General features: G+C 39.8%; 1 protein-coding gene across 7 annotated transcripts in view; it reads right to left on the bottom strand.

Moving 5' to 3' along the window:
* The window catches only part of PDE3A (phosphodiesterase 3A), a 268,394-nt gene that overhangs the window by 150,161 nt on the left and 90,499 nt on the right, over positions 1-27,734 (bottom strand). Inside the window, exon 1 of one of the 7 annotated variants that reach the window (XM_075505797.1) lies at positions 17,159-17,268. The exons of 5 other annotated variants lie outside the window; for them this stretch is intronic. In XM_075505797.1, coding sequence (XP_075361912.1) covers positions 17,159-17,263 — 105 coding nt within the window. In that variant the 5' untranslated portion in view covers positions 17,264-17,268. Of the gene's footprint in view, positions 1-15,696; positions 15,780-17,158; positions 17,269-27,734 lie in introns of those variants that run through there. One more of the 7 variants, XM_075505804.1, reaches the window with a different exon arrangement.

The following is a 27,734-nucleotide window of genomic DNA, read 5'->3' as shown; positions in this document are numbered from 1 at the left end:
CCTAGATGTGTTGCTAGGGTGAGCTAAGGATAGGAGTTAAGCCTCGGCTCTAAATTTCCTGGCTTTTTTCAGCTCATGTCAGCCCTTATTGTTATTTCCACATAGGGAGAGGAAGGTGCGATTAAGAGAAAGAATACTGTTGCTCTGCTTGACTGTTTCTTGGCAGTTGGTGGATTTTGCTAAAAACCTTATCAGAATAAACCTCTCTCTCGCTTCTGTGGCATGCAGTGGAAGCATTTTCCTCTACAGAAAAAGATATGCTGTAACTGAACTGTTCACCACCCCAACGTTACAGGCAACCTCCCTGTCAGCACAGGCTTGATCCCTCTAACCTGCACGCAGGAAAGGAAAGGAAGACCAAAGTTGAATCTCTTTGAAGTAGCCCTTTACCTCAAGTTCAAGTACTTACTGGGAAACAAAACAAACTAGCACGCTCAGGCTGACAGATGAATCACTCCCAGCTCTACCACTACCTCATTTTACCTTTCCTGGAAACACAACCCACCCAATATTTTTTCTTCTTTCCCTCCTCCCAGAAGCCCAGCTAATACTTATGCAATTGCAGATGCCTTGTATCCCCCAACAACAAGAAGTGCAAGATGTATTATGAACTATTTCAAAGTCTACAGATGATGCTTGTTATTCCCGGTAGACAATAAAGAAGGTTAGCAATTAATCACTGTCTGCTATCTGCACTTAAAAAGTGGCAATTATTGACAAATGTGTTCCCACTTCAAGCACATTACTGAGAACTGTGGCTGGTGAGAAGTCTGGACTACTACAAAACCTGAAAACATTAACTGGTCAAATAGCTTTTGAGGCCAGAGCACAAATACGGACTTCACTAATTGAAAAGATGACGTCATTGGACTGATTTATGAAAGGCACTGCTGATGTTTAGATTAGGAAAATTTACTTGAGATGGCCAAAGTAAACTTCATGGCCTTTGTTTTGGATACTTCAGTTTATGAAGCTGTCATTTAAAAGAGCCATTAGAAATAAACAGATATGTGGTGATATAACCTATTGAAGAGGTCGGGGCGGGGGGGCCGGGTGGTGCTGGGATGGTTTTGTTTTTAAACCCACATACAGCTGGCACAGCAGCGTTTCCTCCAGGCTCTCGCTCTTGTCCCCTCTCTAAAGTGAAAAGTTTCCAATACAGCTTTCTGCCTAAAATACCATCAATGATAGCAGCATATGTTGTTTACCGTATAGGTCCACTCAGTGATCCAACAACTAAAAAGTAGGGAATATTCTTTATTGCCAAGAGAAACTGGCTGAAAACGTTCTCCTCAAGTCACAAATATTCCCTAGGCCACAATTCAGGTAGTTTCCACAGACTTCAAGCTGTGGCTGAAATGATTTATAGTCAGACCGGTGAATTAAAACATTTGTGATGCTCGGAATTATTATTGGTTTATGGAATTTAATTACAAGTTGTTTTCTTTTCTTAGCAATTTTATTTTTTTACTATTTAATGTATTTGACATTTACTACTTTATTGCGGCTGGAGACTAGAGAGCAAGCATATTTTAAGGCACCCTACCCCAAAACCTTGGAGCCTTCCTTGTTTCCTTGTGCGACAACAAAACACATGCCCTCCCATACACTGCAAAACAGACTGCATTGAAACAGGGCCAGGAACAGAAGCAACCAAGTGGCATCCATCCCCACAAGAAAGAACAGAAACTAATCCAACATCTGAATGCCAGACACTGGTGTGCATATATGAAGAGAGAGAATAATACAGTGAATTCAATTTTTTCTGCATTTACATAGGCTTACCTGTTTAACACAAACACGTAACGTTACTGTGCAAAAGCTGCTGAATGCGGGCTGCTATAATCCACTAGTGAGGTCAGTGGATCCAAAAAATTTATTGTAAAGGACAGACAAGGTACCAGGCTCAGCTGCTCAACGCAAAGCAAGAACAAAAAACATTTTAAAAAATGCCTGATTGCTCACACAGAACATGGGTTCAGATAGAGTCACCTCTAAAGAGTGTCTATAAGGACTTGAAACAATTATACAAAGTTTTGGGTGAGATTGCAGCAGAACGATAAATATTCAGAAGAATATAGGACTCAACAGAAAAGTAGTAAATACCATAGCTGCTTCGTAATAAGAAAAAGAAAAAAAAGGCTGTGAGGGAAAGCGGCTGAAGGAGCACATCTGTTTCACTCATTTCATAGGACTCCAGAAAGAGAAATTATCTAAATGCTGGTTTGAGAGCCAGAAGCTCTCGCATATGGTGGGACCCAAGACCCTGTTAGTCATGGCCAGAGTGAAAATGAGATGAACTAGATGCCTGATAAAGTGTCACATGTTTAGATTTAACCTGGAATAATCTATTAATACTGCAATGATAAAACCAAAGCAGTGCCCTGAAAATGGACAGTTTTAATTATGTTACATGCCACTCCACTGGCTTCAGTAGAAGTTTCAGGTCTACCAAACTCCCTCCCTGCCTAAAATACTGAGTTACATATTGATTTTAAATGGCCCCTAATAGCCAGACAACTAGAAAATAATAAATACGATACAGCTTTGTATTTTCTACAACAAGCCTCCAACAGCAGCGTGCACAATCTCCCTTTACACTACTGAAATATCTGTGTCCCCAGGCTATAGGCTTACCTATGGACCTCAACACTGCAGTAGCTTATGGAGGAAGTATACGTTGTATTCATTCATATTTACCAACCTCACTGTATATTGCTTACATTCTCAGTATGCACTCAATATACTGTATTCAAAGGTAGGTATCATCCTAGTTTACACAATGTTAGAAAAAAGGAACCAATAAAACAATCCAGGTCATACTGGGATGCTCATGAACACATTAAAATGGTACATTCTCTTGATAGGCATATCAAATTAATTTAAAGCCTCTGCCTTCCAGGTGTTGCACTCTTTAAAGTATGAGGGACCCTAAAATAGTGTCGCTTGTAAGGCATGCTCATGAATACGCTGTTGGTCACAAAAACATTAAATGTTTTTTGAAATTATTAAACAAGCGTTGCTATTTTGAATTTCCAAAGACATTCACCTGTCCTTGGTGGGGGTTCTCTTCAGGCAAAAGGTAGAAGGGATATTTGTGTAAAGGAAAGTTTCCACCTTATTATAAATGCAATCAAAAAGCAAGTGGACCTCAAAATTTCCAGCTTTTATAATCCTTAGTAGAATTTAAATCACCACACAAGTAATTCCTGGGAATTTTAGATAAGTTAAGCATTAACTGCTGAGGGGAAAAGAGACTTGTCCAGAGAGGATTGCTGTGTTTGCTACCCATTGAACCACAGTAGTACAGACACTGCCCTGTAACAAGTAAAAGAAACTCCAGCTGGCTTCAGCAGTTTACACTGAATTTTCAATCAACATATCTATAGTAATCATTCAGTAAGCAGCTTGCCAAGTCCTACTACAGTACATGAAATTTCATACATGTTATTCCAAATAGGAATTAAATAAAAGTGAGAAAATAAAAAAAAAACAACCCAGACAAAACCAACCAAAACCTCCCCACAACTTTCCAAAAGCGAGGTCTAAGGGCGTACAAAAAGCAACTTCAAATATGGAAAAAAAAAAAAAAACAAAAAACCAAAACCCACAAAACCAAACAAAACCACAACACCCCCCCCCCAAAAAAAGGCAAACCAAAAAAACCCAGGAAGAGCCCTCAGCTGGAAAGGGACAATGTACCCCAAGTGTCTGATCAGGTTTTGTCAGCACTAAAATCTGTGTGGCTCTGACAGTAAACATTACCGGACAGAGGATGATTTCTCAGCTACTGAAAGCACTGGCAATGTTATGCTGCTGGCAGTTGCTATGCAGTGACATCTCAAAAGCTTCTCTCAGGGCCACAATAAACCGAAAGGTTTGTCAGTTCCAGCACCCATGAGTAAGTGACAGCCCAGACAACAAATCAAGGTGTAGTTAAATTTTCTCCTTTAAAAATACATCTATCAATCAAATCCCTGTAAGAACGGACAAGGTAAAGAAGTCTAGCATTTGGCTCACACTTTCATTTCACACGACTCTTTAAAGCAGAGTCAAAACTCTAAATCTAATGTAACTTAAACTTTAGTTGGACACAAGTATGATAAAAAGAAAAAAGAACAAAAAAAACCCCCAAACCAAAACCAACAAAAAAAAGGCATCACAAAACCACCGAGCAGCTGTAGCATTTCCTGAGCTCAAATGAATAAAGCAGCATCTCAAAGCACCTGAGCAATGCAGCAAGTTGCTTCCATTAGAAAATTATGAGCTTAAACGTTTTTTAAAGAAGCGCTGGAGCTAGAAAGCCTGATGTATCACGAAGTGCAATCACAGGTCAAACCTGGCAGGGTCCCACTGAACGAGGAAGACGGGTTCCCCTTGTGTTTGGCTCACAAGAGCCTGCCGCCTTTGCTGCTGAGGGTAATCCAAGCGCTTACTGAAGTCTGCGCCATGGGGCCATTTAAAACACCCCTTGCCTGTGGATTCTCTGCTGTCTGAAAAGTAGCGCACTCCCAATGTTCCTTCTTCTCCACTGTCTCCAAACTCCAAATATAATGTGTATTTCCCTCCTCTACCTGGCCACCTGGATTTAAGAAGCTGATAGAAACTTAAGACCTTTACCATTCTCTCCAGGGCAACTAAAACTGCCTAACAGATTAAAAGACAGGCTTTTGTTTGCTTTTTGGATGAGGAAAGGGAAACTAATTAGGCATCTTCATTCAAGGAAAACAGTGCAATGGTATGGCTTTATTTGGAGTGACATTATCTGTATTATTTACACAGACAATTAGATATTTAGAAATAGTACAAAAAATAATTGACATGCATCATTAGAGGAGTTATCTTCTAGAAATTGTAGTAATTTATATAAAAAAGCAACCTCCCTCAACAAAGTCCACCTCCTGATATTTCGCCTCAGTTTTGACAGAAGTTGAGTAGCAGCAATGTCCTCCTGATTTTTACTTTTGCAAAAATTCCTTAAGATGAGGATTTAAAGCTCCAGTATTACCTATAAAAGATTACGCTGAAATGCCTTAGCATATACTTACAAAACTTTTTTGTAGACATTTAATAATTTATCCCTACAACAGGAAGACAGAAGGCCTTTTTCAAGCCTACTCAGCAAATTGTCAGCAGAGCCAAGATTAAAACTTTCGCTCTCCTAATGCTGTGAATTTAGGAAATTCACTGTTAGAATGGGATAGTTTAAAAAAAAAAAAGTCTTCTTCAAAACAGACATGCACACTCACTCCCATCAAAAAATGCCAAACAGCATTCCATTAAACTTTCCAAAAAAACCTTCTGGAGTGAGAATAAGGAAAAATTTCTGCTCTGAATTGCCTACAAGTTCACAGCTCCTGTTTTCACATACTTCTAACAAAAAAAAACTTCATTACATAACTGCAGTGTTGTTCTTGCCATAGGAAATCTTTCAAATGACTTCCACGTTGCATGTGGCAGGTCATGCCCTCACTGGAACAGAGACAGCTCCGGCAAAGCTGTGCTTCGGCTAACAGCAAACGGTAATCGACTTCCATATCCCTCAAAAGCTTTCGCAGTAACGTCACAGATATGCTGCAGTTGTGCCGGCTCCAGTCTAACAAACTTCAGCTATTTCGCAAGATTCTCCTCACTTCCCAGTAAAAAAAAAAAACAACAAACCCTCTCTACTTGATTAACTACACTTACCCACTACAACCAATACACTAAATCACGAAGCAATTGGTGTCAATGGACACTGTGGTACAGCTGCACCCATTTAAAAGCACAGCTGCTCAAGAAATAAAAGCACATTCTTTTCATCCAGCCACAAAACTTTCAGAAACATGAGTGACAAATCTGCCTAAGTGGATGTTTATTAGCAACACTAAGGGCTCCTCCTTAGATCCCCAGTGTTTTGTTCCAGGCCCAGATCTTCTCTCAGCATAAAATTACTCATTTTTGTGACTGTCCCGGCTTCTACGAGCAGCTGCTTTTGCCAAGCATTAATAATAATTATTTGTATTCACACTCATCATATACTAAGAGTTGACCACACACGTGAGTGCACTGTATAAGGCCCCCAAATGCCAGCTGCTCTTTATAGCTGTTCTTATGCCTACATGGAGCCCACCTCACCAAGGCCTACGATGCTACAGCCTGAAAGCCTGGCTTTAGCGCAAGCATCTGGGTTTGTGGCAAAGGAGGAGATTTTACTTTTTCCCATGGCCTCTGTGTCATATCCTGTTTCTCAGAGTCCTCCCATTCCCCTAAACATGACTTATCTCTCCAGCACTTCTCTTTCTCAGACTCCAGGCTGACTATCCTGCTGATGGTGGAGCAGCATGAATGCCAGCTTTGCATATAATTAGATAAAGATTTCAAACCATGCTCCACCGTTTCCTGGCTTTTGAGTACGGTAATTCTAAGAAATAAACTCGAGAATTTGAGGTTTGTAAAGTGTTTTGCTATCGTAAGATAAAAAGTATTATGCAGAAGTACTGTTTATATTTATTTGGTGTAATAGAATTTAGTTCAAATAAACCTTGTAAGTGATGGAAATAAAGTATGTTTGCAAGACTACACTCTAAAATGACTAAAATGTTTCCAGATTAAAAGTTTCAGATGCACAAACACAAGCCAAGACCAAATTCTGCTGTCCTTAATCAAGCAAGCTGACCCTAAAGCTACTGCAAGTCTAAGATGGTTTACAAGAGGAAGAAACTGGAGCTTTGACATGTTGGTGTATGGAAATTGTATGGCAATCGCCCCATATAAAGGTACTTACGTATGAGTCCGAGAACAGATGCTGCAACAGTACCGAAACTGGGGTGAGATTTGGTGGTTTTGGTTTGGTCGGAGTTTTTTTGGTGGTTTCTTTTCTTCCCTGGAAATAATCCAGGGACAGCATATGGAAAATAGAACAGAGATTACAAAAAGGAAGGATTGTTCCTGAGAAAAATAGTATTCTCAACAGAGCTATGCATGGCTCAGGAAATGGACAACTGACCCCTGCTCAGGAAAGATTTTATCAATGAATAGCTTTTTGGTTTTAAAATCAACATTATTGCAGAAGGGTGGAGAAGGCGACACAGATTATAATATCTGCTGTATTATTTCTCAACTTTACACAAGAGATTCAAAATACCGCTATCTAAATGCTGGCCATTAGTATGCAAAAACCTTTTAAGGAGGAACACAGAGCAGGGGTGAGTATCTGTTAAGCAGTTCCATCTGCTGAAGCCAGTGGTCCAAGCAGCCTCTGTGTAATCTGAAGCCTTTTCCAAACACACACTTTGCCCTGCTAGCCAAAAAATAAATACAAGATGTGCTCACATTTGGCCCCAAATTAAAGCCTAGAAATTATTAAGGGTTATAGTGAATATCAGTAAAAACAATCCTTTTTCTTTTTTTTTTTTTTTTTTTTTAAAAATCCTCCCCCAAACACCTCTCGGGAACAAAGACTAGAGCAAAAATTGTCTCAGTGTTTACTCAGAACCATACAAAAAATTGTGTATAAGCCTGCCAAAACCAGGTAATCAAGTAGTCCCAGAACAGGGGAGCCCAAAAGCACCACTGGGTGAAGTCCTGGAAGAGAGAAGATAAGGGGTGGGTGGGTGTGGGTGTGAGTGTGGGTGTGGGTGGGGGGGGCAGGGAGCACAAGTGACTAAAATCAAGGCTCAAGCCTGAGCTTAATTCTGTTCTCTAGTATGTAGATACACATCATTACTTTGTAAAATGGACTACTGCATTTACACACCGCAGCAGCAGTAGCTCGCTTCAGAAGATTCGCTAATAAATACAACATGATGCACGCAAATTTGATGCTATACAAAGCCCTTTCTGGACTCAAGGGTGAAGTGAACAACTCGCTTTACATCCTTAGATCACCATAGCTACTTCTCCAACCACTTGGGGATCTCTTTCAAACACACAGATCCACTCTAAATGCATTTGCTACCTTCACAAATTAAATGAACTCCATATGCCAAATAAAAACCCAACAACTTACAACTGAAATGCTGAGAACGGAGACTGGATAGATGGATAGCACATATACTCAGAAACAACTGCTTATCTAATCAATAACTTTATTCTTCAAAAGGGAATGTGGTTTGTCCTAGGACAAAAATCAGCGTGTCAGTTCAACAGCAATTTTACTCATACTGCAAAAACCGTGTATTTCAATGGGATTGCGAGGAACAAGCTAGAGTCTAGAGTTCTTGAACAAAGATGAAATTATTTTTATGGAGACAAGTACTAAGAAATACTCTTGCCTTGAAGGGAGATCTAGGAGGCATCTAAAAACAGGCAGAACAAGGAAGTTAAGTAAACAGTAAAACGTATATTACATTCAACCTCATCTAACTCTTTGAGTCAGTGAACAGGCACAAACCATTACTGTCACTGGCACATTATACATGAAATTTTTTGTCATCTGTGTATATCAACTCTAGGATAAAACTCTCTCTTAAGGACATTCCACATTTAAAAATAAATTTTTCTACACCACAGCTCCCCATAGGTAGAACTGGGTTCAGTCATCCCTGGCAGCATGAAAAGGCTGTGGACCTTTATCATCGGCTCCGCTTTATCCAACACGCATGCTTTACAAGCAGTGGTAGCAATCCCCCAAAGGTTTAAAATTCCCAGTTCCAATAAAATTGCATCAACAGTACAGTTGGACCAGTACGCAAGCCATTTGAAAACTCTTAGGGAAGATTTTCAAGCTCTCTTTGTTACATTTACTTGGGCTGTTGTTGTTTAAATTCAGTCTTCAAGGCTCTGGCACTCCGGGGACTCAGCGGAGTCTGGCACGGGGTCACTCCTGCCGCAAGCGGCTGCCAGAGGCTCGGCTGGAGAGCCGGCAGGGAGAGCACTCTCGCTGTCTGGAGAGAGGCAAACAGCCGAAACCCGCACCAGCCCATTCATGCATTTCAAGGACAACCCGGTCAGCTGCCATTTTTTGGTGTCATTTTAGAACAGGACTAACTTTTTAATGGTTTTACCAAAATGAAAGCAAAAAGCTGTTAGTCACGTTTGAGACCACCAGTGCCACAATCTGAGACTGCGTACTCCATTATTCCTGCTATTTGACATGTTTTCCCTTTGCCCTGAGACATTCTTTCCATTGAATTTGCCACAGAATGAACATAAAACAGACCTTAAAAAAAAAGGCAATTACTCTGAAATAATAACAAACAGACAAAGCCATAGTAATTTTTGTTGGCATAAGACAAATTAGTGGAATTTAACACATGGCCTGATGAGTACCTCCCACCAAAGAATTAACCATACACAGATGAAAAGATAAGGACTAACCATTGCCAGATAAAAATTCTTTTTGAAGCTAAAAGAAATCAAGTTTCAAGGAAAGTCTCAAGCAAACACTAAAAGCATTGCAACGCTTGCAGAGTTCCACGCTTTTTCAGTAAGTCAGGAATTAGAAACTTGTTTGGTTTATGAAGAGGAATGCATAACATGCTTGACCATGATAGGGAAGAATTGGAACAGATCACACCATATGTCCTTTCCAGACCTAAGATTTTATGACGACTGGATACTGAAAGCAAGATGATCCAGATGGTTATTTGTCAGCCTGCTATCCTGCCCTCACGACTCCTCCTTTCCTTCCCAATTTAGTGTATTTTCTTCCGGCTCCTATTGTTCTTTCAATCTCAAATGAAACGTGGGCTCAGGAAACAGTACCTTGTTTCAGAGTTCTAAGTTTGATGTAATTTGTTGGTGAAACGGGATAATATTTTTAGTGATCAATTAATCTGCTTAGTGTTCTGAAATGCCCAATTATATGGTTAACATAAGCATGTTAAGAGCTTGAAAGCAGAGCTAAATGAGTAATGAAATTCTCTGGCTTGGTAGCTCAGTTAAAATAAAGACGGGAAGGGGGGGAGCAGAAACCACTTTAGGCGAAGAAACAGCAACATTTCAAATTAACCCCAAGAGTAGGTTCATCTCAAAATAAAGTTCTTTATGTCATTTCTCATTAGCGTATTTTTTATTAATCTTTACAAGGTGAAACATAATTTAACATCTAAGACAAATGACAAATTCTGTTCTGAAATGAGGTCTGACAAATTCTTTAACTGGCTCTGATATTTCTAGAATTCCTCCTATTGTTGTCTTTAATTCTTTGGCGGAAACTATTTGAATCATGTTAGTCCTCTTACTTTTCTTAAATCTTTGCTCCTCATTAAGGGGGCGCTTTCATAATGAATGTGCCACTTGGTGGTAACGAGCATTTCTGCGTCACAAAATATAATACGAAATACTGAACTTAGAAGTACAGAAGCAGAATTTAGGAAGTTTCTGAGCATTTGCTACGTTGTGCTACAGATCTGTTTTACAGAACAAAGAAACAGGTTTGTTTGACAGGGTATCAGAAGGGATGTGCTACTCCACTGACCATACTTTTCTTTGCACAAGTCAGCAAACGCTACTAAGATGACACAGGAGTCTTAAAGACTTCACTCCCAGAACTATGCACACACAGCTGATGATGCCAATGTACAAAAAACAGGGGAACACGAAAAGACAGCTCTTCTTTCCAAAATGGCTTCGGGCAAAAGTGCTGCATGGGGAAACTACAGAGAGGGAAGCTCAAAAGAAAACATGAATCTTTAATTAAAATATTTTATAATCATAGAATAACTTAGGTTGGAAGGGACCTTTGGAGGTCATCTGGTCTAACTCCACCCAAAGCACAGCCAACTTAGTAACTTTATGTTTTTCTCATACTTTTCTTTCAAAGAGAAAACAAGAATAAGCATGACCATAATCATTTACAAAGGGGTATCAAAAGTCTTTGTGACTTACAGAAAAACATAGAACGCAAGCCAAACAAATTAAACAAAAAAAGGAATAAAATGCAAACCCTCTGAAATGCCTTCTAGGCTACCTGCTGTTGATTTAACACTCTCCCTTACAAAACACAAGTCCAAGAGGAGGCATGATACAGAACCTAGACAGGAATATAAGATGGTGGCAGATGAATGAAGGTGCCTCAAAATTACTATTTTCTCTTAATGTATTTTTTTCACTCTACTGAGGTCCAAAATGCAGACTTTTTACACCATTCTTTGGCAACTGATAAAATAAACCAAAAAAGGGAATATCTTTAGATGCTAAGTTCCTCCATGTTGGGAGCCTCTGGAAGCCACACTTCTGGCATGGCCAAGACACTGAATAGTTCATTAGTGTTTCCGTTCAGTGTCCCTCACCCAGCTGGTTATCAGACATCTAAGGATGGTGCAAGAGATCCCTGACAGGCAGATATGGTACTCTCTAGCCTCTGGGAAGGTCTTTTCCTAAGCCCTGGGAGTTTGGATGTAGTTCTCAAGAATGCTGTTTTGTACTCCTTTCCAAGACTCTTTTGCTTTTTTTCCCTCTCTTTATTTTTTTTTAAATAAACATTATTTTTTCTTGTTAAACTCAGACCACCGTAGTTGAGAGAGACCAAGAAGCTCCCACATAACATGATAAATTTATCTGTACATCATAAGGTCAACAAAGGTACAAATAGGCTGAAGTCTGAGATGCATGCATCTGGGCTTTTGTCAGTGCACTGTGCTTGCGAGTGACCCATGGGAAAATCACAGTCCTCCTGTGTGACCTTTAACAGGAATCTCAAGTGGGATCCTTTTGTACAAATTGAGCTGACTAAGCATCAGGATTAGATTAAGTCAGACAGCCAAGACTCTTCTATAATCAGTAGAGAGAGACAGGAAACTCCAGAAAGTAATTCACATTAGTGTAAAACAAGGAGAGGATTGAGAGGAAAAGAAAGTGGAGGAGACTAATAGAAGTTTTCCAAATAGGATTTAGGAAAATATCACACCTAATTTTCCCTGCAGCCTTCTAAACTCTTTAAAAGCAACATCATTAAACCACACATATATTGAAGGAACCCTGAGAACAAAGATAATACGGCCCTAAGGAAATGGTAGGCTAAATCTCAAGAACTGTTGTTTCTGAAAAATTCTCTCTGCCATATGAGATGCATATATATTTTATTGAAAACAAACAAACAATACTCACTGTGTAATTTCATATTCTGTACAACTTGAGACTGTATTGTTAAATACTTACTTCCAGCATAATTAATTTTAGATACTGCAGAACAAAAATATGTCTTGGAACATGAATGGCAGCAAGGTGCACTTTACACTATTTCTCCTTTTCAAACTTATCTTTACACTTCACTTAAAAATGTAGAATGGGAGCATAATACCTCATTCATTGCTAACAGCACTATGAATGAAAGGCTCTCCGAACATCTGTTCAATGATATTTAATGCATGGTCTAATAAGCATTGGCATTTCCCGCTCACAGATTTGTAAGAATTACATATGGGCTACAATTCTGTTGACAGATCCTTGCTCTTCTGGAAGGACTCTTTGCCCAGTCCTCAAGGCTTTAGTTTAATTCCTTACGGACATTACCATATGCTTGCAACTCTGGCTAGTTACGCTAAGCCAGGTTGGATGATGGCATTGGACACACATTGTCTAAATACCATACACCATCAAAAGCCGCTTCCCAAATTAGCTGTTGCTAGGAGAGAAAGCAACGACACAGAAACACAGGAATGGAACATGAATCAAAATGAACCAGACTAAGTTTTTCAAAGGAAACAGGAACATTGGGGTTTCTTCACGGAGCTGGCACTTATGAGGCATTATCATAGAGTTCATATAGTCATGTCCACAGCCTCTTCCTAGCCACAGTCCCTTTAACTCATAGCAGTTAAAGCAGCTATCACAAACAGCAAGGAAGCTCAGAAATCACTTTCCTTATTCTTATCATACAGTGGAGCATAAAAAACACCTTGATTTTTTACAGTTCTGTACTTGGAACTGCAAAGCACTAAAGTTAGTTTTGATTTGTAAATGAAAGTATACTCACTCCCTATTTAATCTTTTAAAATCCAGTAGGGGAAGTTATTTCAAAGTTTTACTTCAGGGTAGTGGAAGGACAAGCAATAGAGAAAGCTTTTCGAGGTTTATTCCTTGCATTTGAGCATGCATGGAGATGAAAAGATCTGAAATTTGTGCAATATTAGTCACACTGAAGAGGTCCAAGATAATGACAATGTAAGAGCTAACACAACATCTGCGTGGAAGGAAACCTGACCCAGCATAAGTAATATCTTTCTTGGTTTGTAAAGCTCCCTATGGACTTCATCCAACATACTTCGTAGATCTGCTCTCTTTCTATTCCCCTGCTACAAACTTGCACTCATCTCAAGCTGGCTGCCTTCTCTGCTCTCCACATAACCTCAGCACTTCTGCTATACAAGCCAACTCCTCTGCAGTTCTTGCTATCTGGAGTAATCTGCCTGTGTATCTACACCTGTACAGCTCTTCTCCTCCCCCGTCCTCCCCCTCTCCAATTATTCAACTTCATGAATGGTATTACACAGCCTTGCAGTTTTGAAACACAATTCAAACCAAGAAAAAATAAAACCTTCAGCAAAAATAAAGCCATTGGAAACAATGTGGTATTATCCAGCATACACAGCTGTATGTAGAAGTGACTGAACAGGAAAAATACAAGGATGAAAGCACGAGTGCATGCAACTTTCAGAATGAGGAAAAGCTGAGAAATGAGCCAGCTGAAAGTCCTTACCAGATGCAGAGGCTCCTGCACACTGCTCAATGCTTGCTATCCTGCTGGGCCCTGCATATCATTTCCAGAAAAGACCCTTAGAAACTTTCACTAGATAAACACACCATTTAAATATCAGCAAACTATTCTGTATACTTAATATATGAAATTTTCTTGATGGTGGCTGGCTGCCTAAACAGCCTGGTACAAGGCCATCCTGCTTCTTGCTCAGATTTGCAAATGACATGGCTGTCACCCTACACATGTGCCACCCATATTTACTGCTCACTGACCAAATCTGGTTGGCCATTCAAATGCAGATGAACTGTTGAGGACTACATGGGCAATGGGGAGCACCCTACCTTTTGAGCAACAGTCACACTATGCTTAGGTCAAGCTTGAAGCACAAGGAGAAAGCTTTGCACTTCCCCTCATCCATATGTGAGATTAATCCTCTCTGTTAATATCTCCCCCTGCTAACAATTTCTTGTGAGGTAGGACAATGTATTTTAGCACTGCCTCTAGCAAAGCCACTCCCAGACCGTGTACTTTCTAAGAGCAATGATAATTCTTTGAACTTTCAGGAAAATAATGATAATACCTTTTTTTTTTTTTGGGGGGGGGGGGTAATTAAAACAGTGGCAGTTACTTTTTAGTTAAATATATAAGGGGAATGCTAAAGCTGCACAATTAAGCAAATCAGGAAGTGACAGCCTGAATTATACTCCTCAGAAACAGGTTTGTGTAAATACCACATACCATTCCTCAAGTAATACAGTATTGTTCATTTTTCCTACAGTATCTTGTAGCCCTGTGCATTTGTTAAATTAAGAGATCCCACAGAAATTATCCACAGGGCAGCACATGACAACCACTACTTACACTTAGTCTTCCATATACACTACAAAGCAACAGTGGAATTTTGGGGAGATAATTCTCTTACCTAATGAACCACTTCAAACCTCTCACCTCTGTTCATCAAAACTCTATGAGTGGAAAAAAACCCAAACCTAATTCTTTTTAAGTCCTGCCTAAGGGAGCCAATATTACTGGAGAACATGAAATAATGCACCAAATAACGGTGATCTGACAGTGGGGAACAAGCTGCAAAAGTGACAGGCACACAGCCAACTCAGCAAAGACCTGAGGAACCCAGTTAAGGTACCAGACCGCGTACACATACTGATCTTCAACATGGCAAAGAGGAAAATAATGGAAAAAGTTGACAAACGTCCCCCCAGTTCTGCCTACTCGGAACAAATCTGTATTTCCCTGCTGTTAAGATGCTTTTCACTAGACAGTAAGATAGGTTAATAAACATATGCCTTCCAGAAAACATCTAGATTATGAAACACTTTAGACAACCAACCTTGGTAAGAACAGTGGATTTTTACAAATTAGCTTTGAATTCACAAAACTCACGTCAATGAATTAAATTGTAGCCTCTGGTTTATTCCAAGCCACGAGGTATGAAAAGAATGGTAGAAACCTTAAATATTTGGTCACTGGGCCCTGCATATTTTGCAAGCAGCAGGCATTTCCATAAGCCTATTAACCTCTTGGCACAAAGGATCACTTATGGCATGTAGGAAGCCTTTCCAATCCATGTTTTTTCTTTGAAATTAAATTAAAAAATAACAACCAACAAAACAAAAGAAAGTGATACAGCAGTCTTTTCCCTTTACACTTGATATTCATGTGATGATCAGGATACCCTAAACAATGTTTTGCTTCAGAGAGGTTGAGCAACTGGATGCCTTACAAGGACAGGTAAAACATCAAGCCATCCATATCTAAAAGACCAAAATAAATTCCACAGTTGCAACAGTAAAATCTGAGAAATGGAAAAATACAAACACTTGCTGAAGATTTCAAACAAAGGGGATGGAAAAAAATCAAATGAAAATATACTCTGGAAAGCGAATGGTAACGTACAACAATCAAAATACTTGATTAAATATTTTAACATTATGCAGCCTATTCCAACTGCTATTACTATACTGAAATATGTTTTTTAGACAATCTACAACTTCACCACAGCTAAAATGATGTGAAGTGAATTCCCTCAGTGAGCACTACAACAGACACCTTACCAGACTCTCATCCGCCTTGCAGCATGAACATGCCACCAAGACCTTGATCTTGCAGGAACCTATAAACATCCTGAAGCCATAAGCTTAAGCAAATGTTTATGCTTAAGCAAATGTCATGATAGGCTGGAGAAGTGAAGTTAACTCAATAAAGCAAATACACTGTTCTTGCTACTTGGGTAGTGGGGAACTGCTTCTGTCATTCCAGTTCACATGACCTTCCTCTCCAAAAAAATTGTCTTGCTCATGTCAAGATCCAAAGTTTTTGACAAGAGAGAGAAGTCGTAATCTTCTTGAAGCCAAAGTCTTGATGCTGTTAAAAAGGCAAGAGCAATCAGAAGGCAAGACAAAAGTTCTAGTTCAATGGGGAATGAGAGTATGAACAGGACTGAATATGCATCAGTCAGGTTTAAACATTATTTAAATCATTAGAAAATTGTAGAAAGGAGTGGCATGCAAGGAGGTTGTGTTCTCAAAGGAGGAAGACTGAAAATCTCTCTCAGTGTTCATATTAGACACATGAATGTTAACCCCAAAACATGTAGCATGTCACAGAAGCAGAATGGCTCCTGGCAAATGGGATGACTAAAACAGCCCATGACACAGCTACTGTGTGCCTGGTATTTGCTAAGGCACCTCTACATGATCAACATCAGCTCTTGCTGCAAATACTGCCACAAGGGAAGTAGGAAAAGCAGGCAGCAGGACATATAGGCATGGCTACTATTAAAAATGTGAACAGAATGAAAACTGTATGTAAAATGGAACAAAAAAGTAAAGCCAACAGTATTTTTAATTAGAAAGCATTTAAAAAAAAAAAAACAAAACCACACACCCCCACACCAAAACCTTCGACATGAACAGCGACGAGATTCAGCATTCATTTAAAGGTTTTATCTTCAACCATCTGTGACTTAACTGTTATTATTTTATAGTCATATATCACTTATTGCTACACACTGTGAGGAGTAGGGGAGGAGGGCTGGGGGAAAGACATTTAATGACAGTAAGCAGAGTACTTACTAATTTAAATAACTCCCAGAAATGTTCTTATCTACTGAACAAACATTCCAGTGTTTTAATTAAGTCAAGCAGACAGAGATCAAATGAACATGTATATAGCAATTTAGGAGTAACTCACAGCAGTGTAAGATGCACTTTTGTTCCTGAGGCCAAGCTGAGCCTTTGAGTCTTTTTTCCCCCCTTTAAGTTAGAGTACATGGGGAAAAGCATTCTAGAAAATACGTTGCATGGAGGCTCTTTAAGCTACTTTGCTATTTACCCTAAAATTAAATGTTTTCAGCATTTAGTTGAGTAGTAAATCACTAGTAACACTATTATTTAAAAATAAATCTGCTGCTAGGGAGGTAGAGCATTCAGTAGTACAATTTCAAAGATTTAGTCAGAATTACCAACAACTGATCAAAAGGAAGGGTTAACATCATAGGAATCAATGTCTACTCACATTACTTCTGTCCATGAGTGCAAGAAGCTGGAGACCAGACTGAGCTGCAGTGGCCTCCCTGACACGGATCTGCACAACCACAAATTTCACAATGCCTTTGAACATGCATCATCAGGCAAAAGCCTGATGAATCCCGATGTAGGAAAGAGTCGCGCCGATTTGTTTGCTCAGCATCTGTCACTGCTACACATCCAACACTAGAATTACGTATGGGTGCAAAATGCACGGCTCAGATGGGCCATCAAATGGCTCTACCAGTCTGCCTATACAGGAGGGAGGAAGCAAGGAGACCACACCAAAGTTCAGATCATCTTCCTTATTGTGCTTTTGTGCTTAACTAAAGACAAGGTAGTTTGGATATGAGGATAACATGGGTTTAAGAACAAGTAAGACTGACAGGCGTGCCCATGCAGTTGCCGGATGGTGGGTCACTTGATTAGAATAGGGCAGAGAGGGGAAGAATATCTGTTTCCGAGATGGGAGGAACAAGAACATGATTTGGGCCTCTGGGACTTCATCCCCAACTATACTTCTGTCTCATGTGCAAGACACTTAAACTCTGCTAAACGTAATCCACAAGTAAATGTAGCAGACCTTGATTGCTTGAGTATTCCTAAACATTTTTGATCTTCTACATGAATTTGCTGTCTTTGAAAATGTTATTTCTATTGATTTTTTTTAAGAGAAAAGGTTTATCTTTAGAAAGCACAAGTGGAGTAACACATCATTGGTCACAACCTTTCACAACACCTTGAGTCTCAAGTCAAACTGAGTCAACAAGCAATGCATTACAGAAGATAAATGTGGGTGGGTGGGTGCATCTTACAGCAACTATTTCTCCATGTTATAGAAAAACAACTTAACAGGCGTTCTGAAACATGAGCAAAGAGCTGAAGGTGCAAAGAGGTTGCAGTAAGATCATAGTCACGTGAGAATGGAGCAATGTCCCTAAATGGCAGAACAACAAAATGATAGAACAAGTCTAGGTATAGAAATATTTTTTTTAAAGTAGCCTTCCAAGTGATCTGTTCCTCATAATGTAGAGGAATGGAAGAATTTTCCATCCCAAAAGAATCTAAGAATATACTTCAAAAATTGACTTCAGCAAGAAACCAGGATAGGATAAAGAATAGTGTGTTTCTTCCATTATTTGACAGGACAGTTCCTTCCCCTTCAGAGCAGCAAAGAGAGTTTTGCAAAACTGTTCCATTACATTACAAAACTGTTATGGAATACTCCACTTCTTAGATACATGTCTGCTCCCCCACATCAGCATAATAATTTCAGTTGAAACCAAGGCAGATAACCCATAACCAGCAAATTTATGTCTTACAGCTGTCTTTACCTTATCACCAATCATATAGATATCTGGGGCCTTGATTTCAAAACAGATTTTAAATACTTCAACTAGTCAATCAAAAATTTATAGGAAAATGCTCACTATATATAGACCAATTTAAAACCCACAGCTCTAGACAAATTTCATTGTGATTACTTAGAAAGCATCAAAATGCTGTAGAACTGGTTGGCTGTATACATCCAAAGAATAGGATAAAAACAAGCCCAACCCATTACAGTATGCATCTGGAAAATGGAGACTGGTGACACATGAAGATACCTCATGTTTATGTTTAAGATTCAGGAGTCAAGAATAAGGACCCAAACTCTTTGCATTTAAGTCTAGGCTTAGGTAAAGGATTTGAAAGAGGGGGACAGGACCCCAGCAACAAAGAAAACACACATTGATGCCAAATAGTTTTCCCTCAGTCTGTGAACCCAGTTAACATCAGCAAGAGCTCCTAAATGCTCACTCCCTTAGGTGTTGACTCGCATTTTGTACTGACCCTTCATTTAACTTCACCTACCCTTTTTTAAGATCCTAAATTCATGTGTTCACATATTCCCCATTCTCAAGAACTCAAGAGAAAAAGCAAGCATGAATATAATTATTAAAATCCCCCAAAGTTACATATAAAACTTCTTTTCAAGCAAGAGACCCAAGCGATCGTCTTTTAAAGTTTGAAACCAAAAAGACTGTATCACTCCCATTCTTTACAAGTATTTAGAAGTCTAAAATTAGCATTACTTTTTAAATAATGTTTAACTAAAAAGATGCTGGGCAAATTAAATGGGAGAAAAAGAGTATTTTAAATCTTCACTTGTAGAAACTTTACATACATCATCTTCATGATGGCTTTTGCCTTTTGACTAGATAACTTGTCCCATTTCTCTGCTATTCTAACCCTTCATCTCTCAGTCATCATCATTACAAGACAGGTTGCTACTTGGAAAAGAGGCTAATAGATTATATACCTCAATAGGAACCCCTGCAGTGGAAAGGACAAACTAGCAACCATGCAAGACAAGCATGTAAGTAAGCATGGAAATAACCTTGTGAGGGAAAATTTTCAGATAGTCAGCAAGAGGCGGTAGGAAAAGGCTAGAAACATCTCTTTGTAGAAAAAGAGAAAGGAAACAGAGCTTTTATTAGGTAAGAAAAAGAGAGAAGAGGTGGAAAATAGGATTTCAAAGATCAAGGGTTAAAATAGACAGCTTAAAAGAAGCATACAGAAAGTCAGGATATAGCTACATGAGAAAACAGCAGTAGGTAATGACGCAGCTCCTTCTATCTAACCACCCAAAAGAGCAAGCTACGTGCTAAAGCGTAAGTCATAAAACGACTTCAGGGAGTTCAGCAGGTTCTAGTCTCTGACATGCAAAGCAGGCATTTATGATGGGGAACAGATTTAACTGTGGGGACTAAAGAGAAAGCCATACAAATTATGATGGTACCCAATATTTCAATGCTGGAGATACAGAGATCACTAAATGGAAAGGGAACTAGAAAGCTCCTGGGAAGACACTTGGAGCACAGCAAGAAGAAATTACTTTAAGGGTAACAGGTCCTTCAGACAAAATTATAACAACACGTTCAGACAACAGAAAGACCCAAGGCACGCTAAGAGCAAGCCCTTTGTGGAAAGCCCAGTAAAGACTTTAGAGCTATCTACAAAGCACTTCAGCATCCTTGTGAATCTCATCTTGAACATCTTGCCCACTGTCACACCAAACTCTTGCCAGGACTGAAAACAAACCAGATTTCCCCAGTCCCACTTGTGTTCTCCAGAAACTAGAAGTCAAGACACATCCGTGTTCTCCTTAAAAATGTCCAAGGAAAAGAACAGGTCATTAGTTTCTAGAGCGGTATTCATGCCTGCCTCTCCTCCTTTTCCCTCTCCATTCTGTGCCTAGGAGACTTTTTGTATATTTTTCTCCATGAAAATAAAAGAACTACTGCTTGTATGAGACAGATGCATGAGGAAAAAAGGAAGTAAAGGCTTTGCTGTTTTTGTAAAGGTAATGTATTGCATGAAAACAAATACAAATGTTAAATTGCACTGCAAGCTTGCAATCCTGCTGTAACATTCCCCAGTTACCTCAGCCTTGATATGGAGGAAGCATGGTCTCTCCAGGGGGCAGAACAACCCAGTCCCAGCCAAACCAAACCTTCATGAGCCAGAAGCTCCTAATTCATGTGCTAAATTACATGTAAAGATTTTATAACATGAACTCCCAGGGTCAGAGCTGAAACTGAAACACTTCATTTTAGAGTCCCAAGAAGGAGACAACAGTGTATTTCCCCTGCCACCTCCAACACACACCTGGTTTTGGTTGCTTTTATAAATTTTCTTTTCCAAACACACCCCACAGAACAATCCTAAAGCAGAAGTGTCTCCTGCCGCTACAGGTTTTGCTCACAGTATCTAAAGGCCATCATTGATTCAAATTCCACTAGCTGGTAATTCCCTTTATCATTTGTTAAATCAGTCCTAAATCTACAGAGTATTGAAATAAGTGCACTGCAGCAGCACGCAGCTATGGTCCACTGATCCTATTCAGACCCCCTATCCTCACAATTTTTTCTTCCAAGGAGTCAGAAATGCAATATATCTGGCTACCCCAGCATCAACTCAGTTATGATACCTGTAACATTTAATCCAAAGGATGAAAACAGTAACACTCAGGAATAAGAATTAATGACTGGGAAGGACGATAGTTTTATTTTTTGGTAATATTAATTTCAAACTCCTTTATTTCTAGAGACTTGCTCTACAATCTCAGCTGCACTGTCCTAATCATTACATCATATGCTTTTCCATATGCCTATAGCAAATCCAGGAGAGAAGCCAAAAGCAACAAGTCTTGGTACACAATCTTTCCCATTCTATCCTGTTTTTTAGGACATATATATTCATTGCAAATCTTAGTATACATGTGTAGGGAAGTAACTAGTGTATTAGAGAATACAAAAAAAGGACAATTTACTAATTTGAAAGGCATATTTCCAATCCACTCTGCCTCTTGCTCTATTGTGCTCATGAAAGCTCAGGGTTCAGTTTCAGATTCCCTAAAGACAAGGCTAACTCTCTCGCAATTAAGGAAAACTGACAGGACTGATACCTCTTTACCCATCACCTGAAGGAAATTACAGAGGGCACTATCAAGTTTGCAGATGACACTAATTTGGGGGGAGGAGGGGGGAAGATGGTTCAGTACACTTGAGGGCAGGGGCTGCCATCCAGAGGGACCAGACAGGCCGAGGGAAGGGGTCACCCGGAGTCCAGTGACATTCGGCAGGGCCGAAGGCAGAGCCCTGCCCCGGGGAGGACGAGCCCCGGCAGCCACACAGGCTGGGGCCTGCCTGCCTGGGGAGCGGCTCTGCCAAAAGACTCAGGGCCTGGTGGGCAGCGAGCTGGGCACGAGCCAGCAGTGCCCTGGCAGCAGAGACGGCCAGCGGCCTCCTGGGCTGTACCAGTGGGGACACGGCCAGTAGCTCAGGGGAAGAGAGGGATCATCTCCTCTGCTCATCACTTGTTAGACCATATCTGGAAGACAGTGTCCAGTTTTGTTGCCCCCCAATAGAAGAAAGAGATTGATAAACTGTCACAAGTTCAGCAGAGGGCCACCAAGATGGGCAGGGGCTGGAGCACCTGTCCTGTGAGAAGATACTGAGGGAGCTGGGCTGGTTCAGCCTGGGGAAGAGATGGTTTCAGGGGTCATAACAGCAGCCTGCCCACACCTACAAGGAGGGTTATCAAGAGAATGAAGCCAAGCTCTTCATAGTGGAGCATGGCCAGAGGTTGAGAGACAACAGACATGAATGGAAACCAGAGAGGTTCAGACCAGACATCTCTTCCACCTCTGCTGGGATTTAGTTCATCAAATATGGGAAGTGCCACAAAGGAGAGGAAACAGCATCCTTTCTGTGAGGAGGGGGTCACTAACCAACTCAACTCTCTAGAGAAGAGAGGTGTACAGCACCTAAATAAACTGCCTGCTCACTACAAACAGCTTTGAAAAGAGCTGAAAATGCAATATAACTTCTCTGAGAGCTTTTAAGATCACCACCTTAGCTTTGGACCTGACTTTGGACTTCCTCCTAAAGTTCCAGTCAACTAAATGAATTCCTGATTGCCAGGAGGAGAGAGCACTGAAGTTTATTTGTTTTCATGGAGTAGGAGTGTTTTGGTCTTTGTTTTTACCAAGCTAACTATGTATGTCAGTAGCTAGTAACTAGGCTTTCCAAATTTAATTCCTCTGTTAGCATGTGTTAACATCATTATCATGTGAGATGGATCACTCAATGTATCTAGTACTTCACTCATCTTTCCTCTGATGAACAAGTCAGTTGGCATCAGCCTATTTAGCAAAGGCATCCCTTATTAAGACCAATGCATTAGAATTACCAGTTCTCATGAAATCCTGAATCAAAAAGGAGAGCTTACTGATTGGTTCTGATTAAAGGGAAGAAAACAAAAGAAGGGGGAAAAAAAAGCAAGCCAGCAACAACAACAACAAAGAATCCTTCATATCTATCCCCCATAGAACAGGCAATTTTCAGAGGGATTTGTTCACAAACAGCTACAAGGATGGGAAAAGCAACACCGCCCTGGCCCTCTGACATCCAGGTTGATGTCTGCTAGGAATGGCATGCAGGCAGTTTTCACAAGCTGCATTGCATAACTGCATAGGGCTCAGCACCGGACAAAAGGGTGGGACTGGGAGCTCACAGGGAGTATTTGGACATAATTTGAGAAAACAGATTTTCAAACAGGCCTTATTAAAGAGGCCTCCAAACTTTATCAGCCCCAGGAGCAGCCGTTGTTTTATCCAGTCTAAACCAGAACAACTTACTGACTGCATTTTTTTTTTTTCCTGGGAAGTGAAGGAATCAGTCTGGCACACTGATTCGTGGTGTACTACACTGCCTTTCCTCAGCTGGAACATTCCTTCAGCATCCCATGAAGGGCTATTAAAAATCAGTAAATCACGAGAACCATCTGTCCCGTACAGAGAGGAGAGAAAGGGGAACTACAGTGGGTCTCCTTCTTGCTGCACAGTGTTGGCTCCTTCCTGTTTGTGAGAGTAGCCCACGTTATCCTGAGAACTGAACACCTACGTCCAATATACAACATTTTATCTGTTTAGCTAAACTTTAAGTTGCATAGGAAGAAGGCATAAATCTGATGTCACATGGGACAAAAGACAGCGTAATGGTATGGTGGGAGAAAGGACATCATCTGTCTCTTCCCTTCCCAACAAAACCTTCACCAGTTGTTTGGTTTGGTTTTTTTTTTTTTTATGTTACATCATCTTCTTCCACTTTAGTTGACATCCCTCCTTTAGGCTAAAAGCCACTATCTGCTAGTGAATATAGTAAAAAAAAAAAAAAAAAGTTTGTAATTATTCTTATAAGAGAAAAATTGGGTTCTCCATTAAAATTCACTCTTTACAACAGTGTCTGCTTTCAATTTTTCATTAAAAGAACATTGTACTGAACTTTCATTCACACCAGCAGAATATTTTTCTGCCCTCTGAGCAAAGCTCTTTACTCCTCTGCTATCACCGAAGCAGAGAAAGTGTAACATGCAATTAAGCAAAGAGAAAGGTGATGGTATATACACCCGTAAATGAAAGTGAATAAAAAAGGAAAAAAATAGGAACTTTTAAAAATCTCTTTTAAGAACAGTATGTTTTTGCTTTTAGATAGACATCTAATCCTCTGTGCCTCATCAGGAGGAAACACTACTTGTCATCAAAGGAAGTTATTGTTCCCAGTTAATTAATGACTGTAACACGCCTTGGGATCTTGGAATGTAACATATCATTGCTATTACACAATGCTGAGGTCTTTTCAATCAGTTAAGTATTTCTATTAATGTGTATAACCCAAGTGTGTTGCGCTGTTTACTTTGAGCATATCCTGTCTAAGCAATTTCACAACTTACCCCCAATTCTGCAAAATACGGTTTGCAAAATCCACAAATAGCTATAAAAATATCAACCCTTATTGATCCTCAAATAAGATCCACATCCTACGAATCTTTTAAAAATGCCACTGCTTACTCCAGGCATTCCTGCTAAAGGTGGGATTATCCAACAGGACAAAAGTACACAGCTTTACAGCATTTTGCAGACAGAAAATGCTTTTGGGATTCCCTGTCCTCAACACTGCTCTCGTGAACTTGCGGAGATGCGTACAGCAATTTCCTTTCCAAGTGCTGCTCCCGCAGCAACCACTGCGCACGTACACCTCTCCTTACTGCACACAACTCCTCCTGACTTAATGGAGCAACGTGCTGCATGCGAGTGTAATAGCCTTTGCAGATTGGGGACTTAAAGGGGTCCCAGTCATTAAGCCAGAAAATATTAATTCCTTTCTATATCAAAAGACATGGAGTGAAGACCCACATTTTTTACTTAAGATCAAAGGACATCATGGAAGAGACCATCTTTTCTGATTTAGAGTATGGACCTCACAGGAAAAGAGTAAGTATTACATACTGCAATACTTTCCTAATACACATATAGCTTTTACCTCACTGACCTCTTTACAATGTCACATTTTCTTTGATAATCATCCTTCTCTACCTCAGGGTTTGAAAGTGGGTTTTATAACTTCTCCTTTAAGAACAAAGGGAACTTAAACCAAAACAAAACCATGTCTGTCATTGCTAAGTGGTGCTAGACACACAGAAATATTATTTATAGCAACCAAAAAGATAAAATGAATCAACACATACACACAGAGTGCATATTTGAACAATTCAAGTTTGGAGATACGGAAAATCATCCCAAAGGTTTAAAAAATAAAGGAAAACAACATATTTCTATTCATAGACATAGAAAATTTCTGTTGTGCCTTAAGCATTTGCCAACAGAACAAATTGAAATTTGATTGCTAGAACCGCACAGCAATAAAGAGCGCCCCAGTCAGAACCAGCATAAAACCACAAATAAAAAGCAGTCCAGTGTGCCAAAGGCTGCCTGAAACCAGGAGGAGGCTAACGCTCTTTATTTAGAAAGATGAAAAAGGAAAAGTTCTGATGTGGTTGTCGGAGGGGAGCACGTTTCACAGCCACTGAGCTGTGGAAGCACAGAACTGCCCTCCCAGAGCTTCCCAGCCCCACGCAAACAGCCTCAGCTCCTCACCGCAGCCCTGCACAACAGCACCGGCTTCTGGCTTTAAGGTCAGAACAAAAACTCTGATGCCAAAGAAACATCGCAAGCAAAAGCCCTGGCAGGAAGAACAAAGGAGCAGCACTGAGAAGTTGCTCTCCCCTCCGCGTCTCATGGTTGCAGAATACAAAATAGTTAAGAAGTTGGATGCACACTAAAAGTTAAGTTTAGAAATTAATTTAAATATTGGAAGCGGCAAGATGATGCATCTCTTCTGGCCCTACAGATACAGCCAAGTAGAGTCCAACACTAGTGGGCTTTCAGATCGTAAATCTTAATTCTGATAGATCAAGAAAACCAATGGGTAAACTGGTGCTGCTGAGCACTAAGACTCGCTTTTTGGATCACGTACCGAGAAACCTGTATCTGGTCAACTTGCCTCTTAGCTTAATTTGCAAAGCACAAATATCCCTTGCCTATACACATTGTTGGGGATCTGTCGGGATCTCTTCATTCAAGCTAGGAAAGCATTCACCAAACTGCGCTTGCACTTCTCATCAGGGTCTACGGCCTGAGACGGCCAACTGCCAGAAAAGAGCAGCATTTAACACTGTAAAATGATACATTGCTTCAACTATTTTCTTCTAGGAGAAAGAGTGTACAAACAGCAGTATTAGGACAACGAAAGGGTCTCTGCAGCCCTGCTGCGATCCCACTGGGAAACAGCACAAAATGGTGAGAGGTATCACCAAGCACCACCTACGCTGCCTGGTTCAGCAAGTCATTCCCTTGGAGGTCACCAAGGTTTATATGTGGTTGTTCAGAACAACCACATATAACAAAAGCACATTTACACCAACTAATTAAAAAGTCAGTAACAGGGTAACCAGGATGACAATGTCAAACAGCGGTGTAAGAGACATGTAACGTGGTGCTAAGTGTCACCAAACCCCTACTGTCACTGTAGAAGAAAGCACATTTTAAATAGATTATCTAAACATGTTTAACCTTCTTCAATTCAACATTTAGCTCTGTCTAACAGCATTTCAAGAGCACTCATTGAAAGAGCCATCCTATTTACTTTAATGAAGAAAACTGTGGTAAAGCTTACGTGAACTAACTCATTTACTGCTTACTGGCACGAAAATTGATTTATTTTAAATACCTGCTCTAAGACAAAAATTACTGCCAAAATACAGGAATGCAGGAACAACTTTAAAATATACTTCAAAAAATCTAATTGAATTAACCTCTCCTTCTAGCTATAAAATGGAAAATTCTTATGTACAGGTTTTCCCTAAGGTGAAATATTACTCACAAGGTTGCTTAGTTATCAGGTAGTGGTTTAGAAGTCTCATTTATAATAAAGACATAAAATGAAGTACAGCACTTTTGACCATTAGGAAGTTGTATTTTAACCAGGCTAATAAGTCAAAAGATAAAACAATGGTGTGTTCATGTGTACTTTCATAAAAAGTGCCTTTTTGGAATCTGTTTTAATATGGAATTCTTAAAAATATCGTCACATGCCCAACAGAACATAAGAGTGTAATGTGATATTATTTTCTCATGTAACACTGGCTGTAGGACACATGACCTAAGAACATGAGTGTGTCACTTAATGACTACAGATCTGGATCCTCCTGAAAAACATTCACTCACTCACCCAAATGTTTTCCTAATCTGATTTCCGCACAGTAATGTTTAAGAGCATAAACCTTTTTTTTTTTTTTTTAAATACATTCTTGATGCATTGGGATTACTTGCTATTCCTCAGGACAGGAAAAGAATATAAGAAAACACAAAGTAGGCATAGAATATTGAAATGTAGTAACTCTCGGCCTACCAAAAAAATAGAACAGGTTCTAGCAGAAACCTGCATTTCTTGGCCTTTTTTTCTTATAACAATCACAAAGAACAACATTCTAGTTGATTTAGGGTACACTACATAGCAGAATTTTGAGTATTTCTTTTAAACAAACACATCCATCAAGTCACAGCTTAAAACAATTACAGACCCTTGTTCACTGGTAAACTTAAAGCTGGCAGAGTCAGATAAAAAATTCAGCTGCAGTAAATTTCTAGACAACCCCAAGCCAAAATAAGCTCAGTTTTG

The sequence above is a fragment of the Mycteria americana genome, chromosome 1 (genome assembly GCF_035582795.1).
Source record: "Mycteria americana isolate JAX WOST 10 ecotype Jacksonville Zoo and Gardens chromosome 1, USCA_MyAme_1.0, whole genome shotgun sequence".
NCBI classification, from domain to species: domain Eukaryota; kingdom Metazoa; phylum Chordata; class Aves; order Ciconiiformes; family Ciconiidae; genus Mycteria; species Mycteria americana.
Note: the sequence above shows the minus strand (reverse complement) of the source record. Positions and strands in the feature narration are given on the sequence as shown.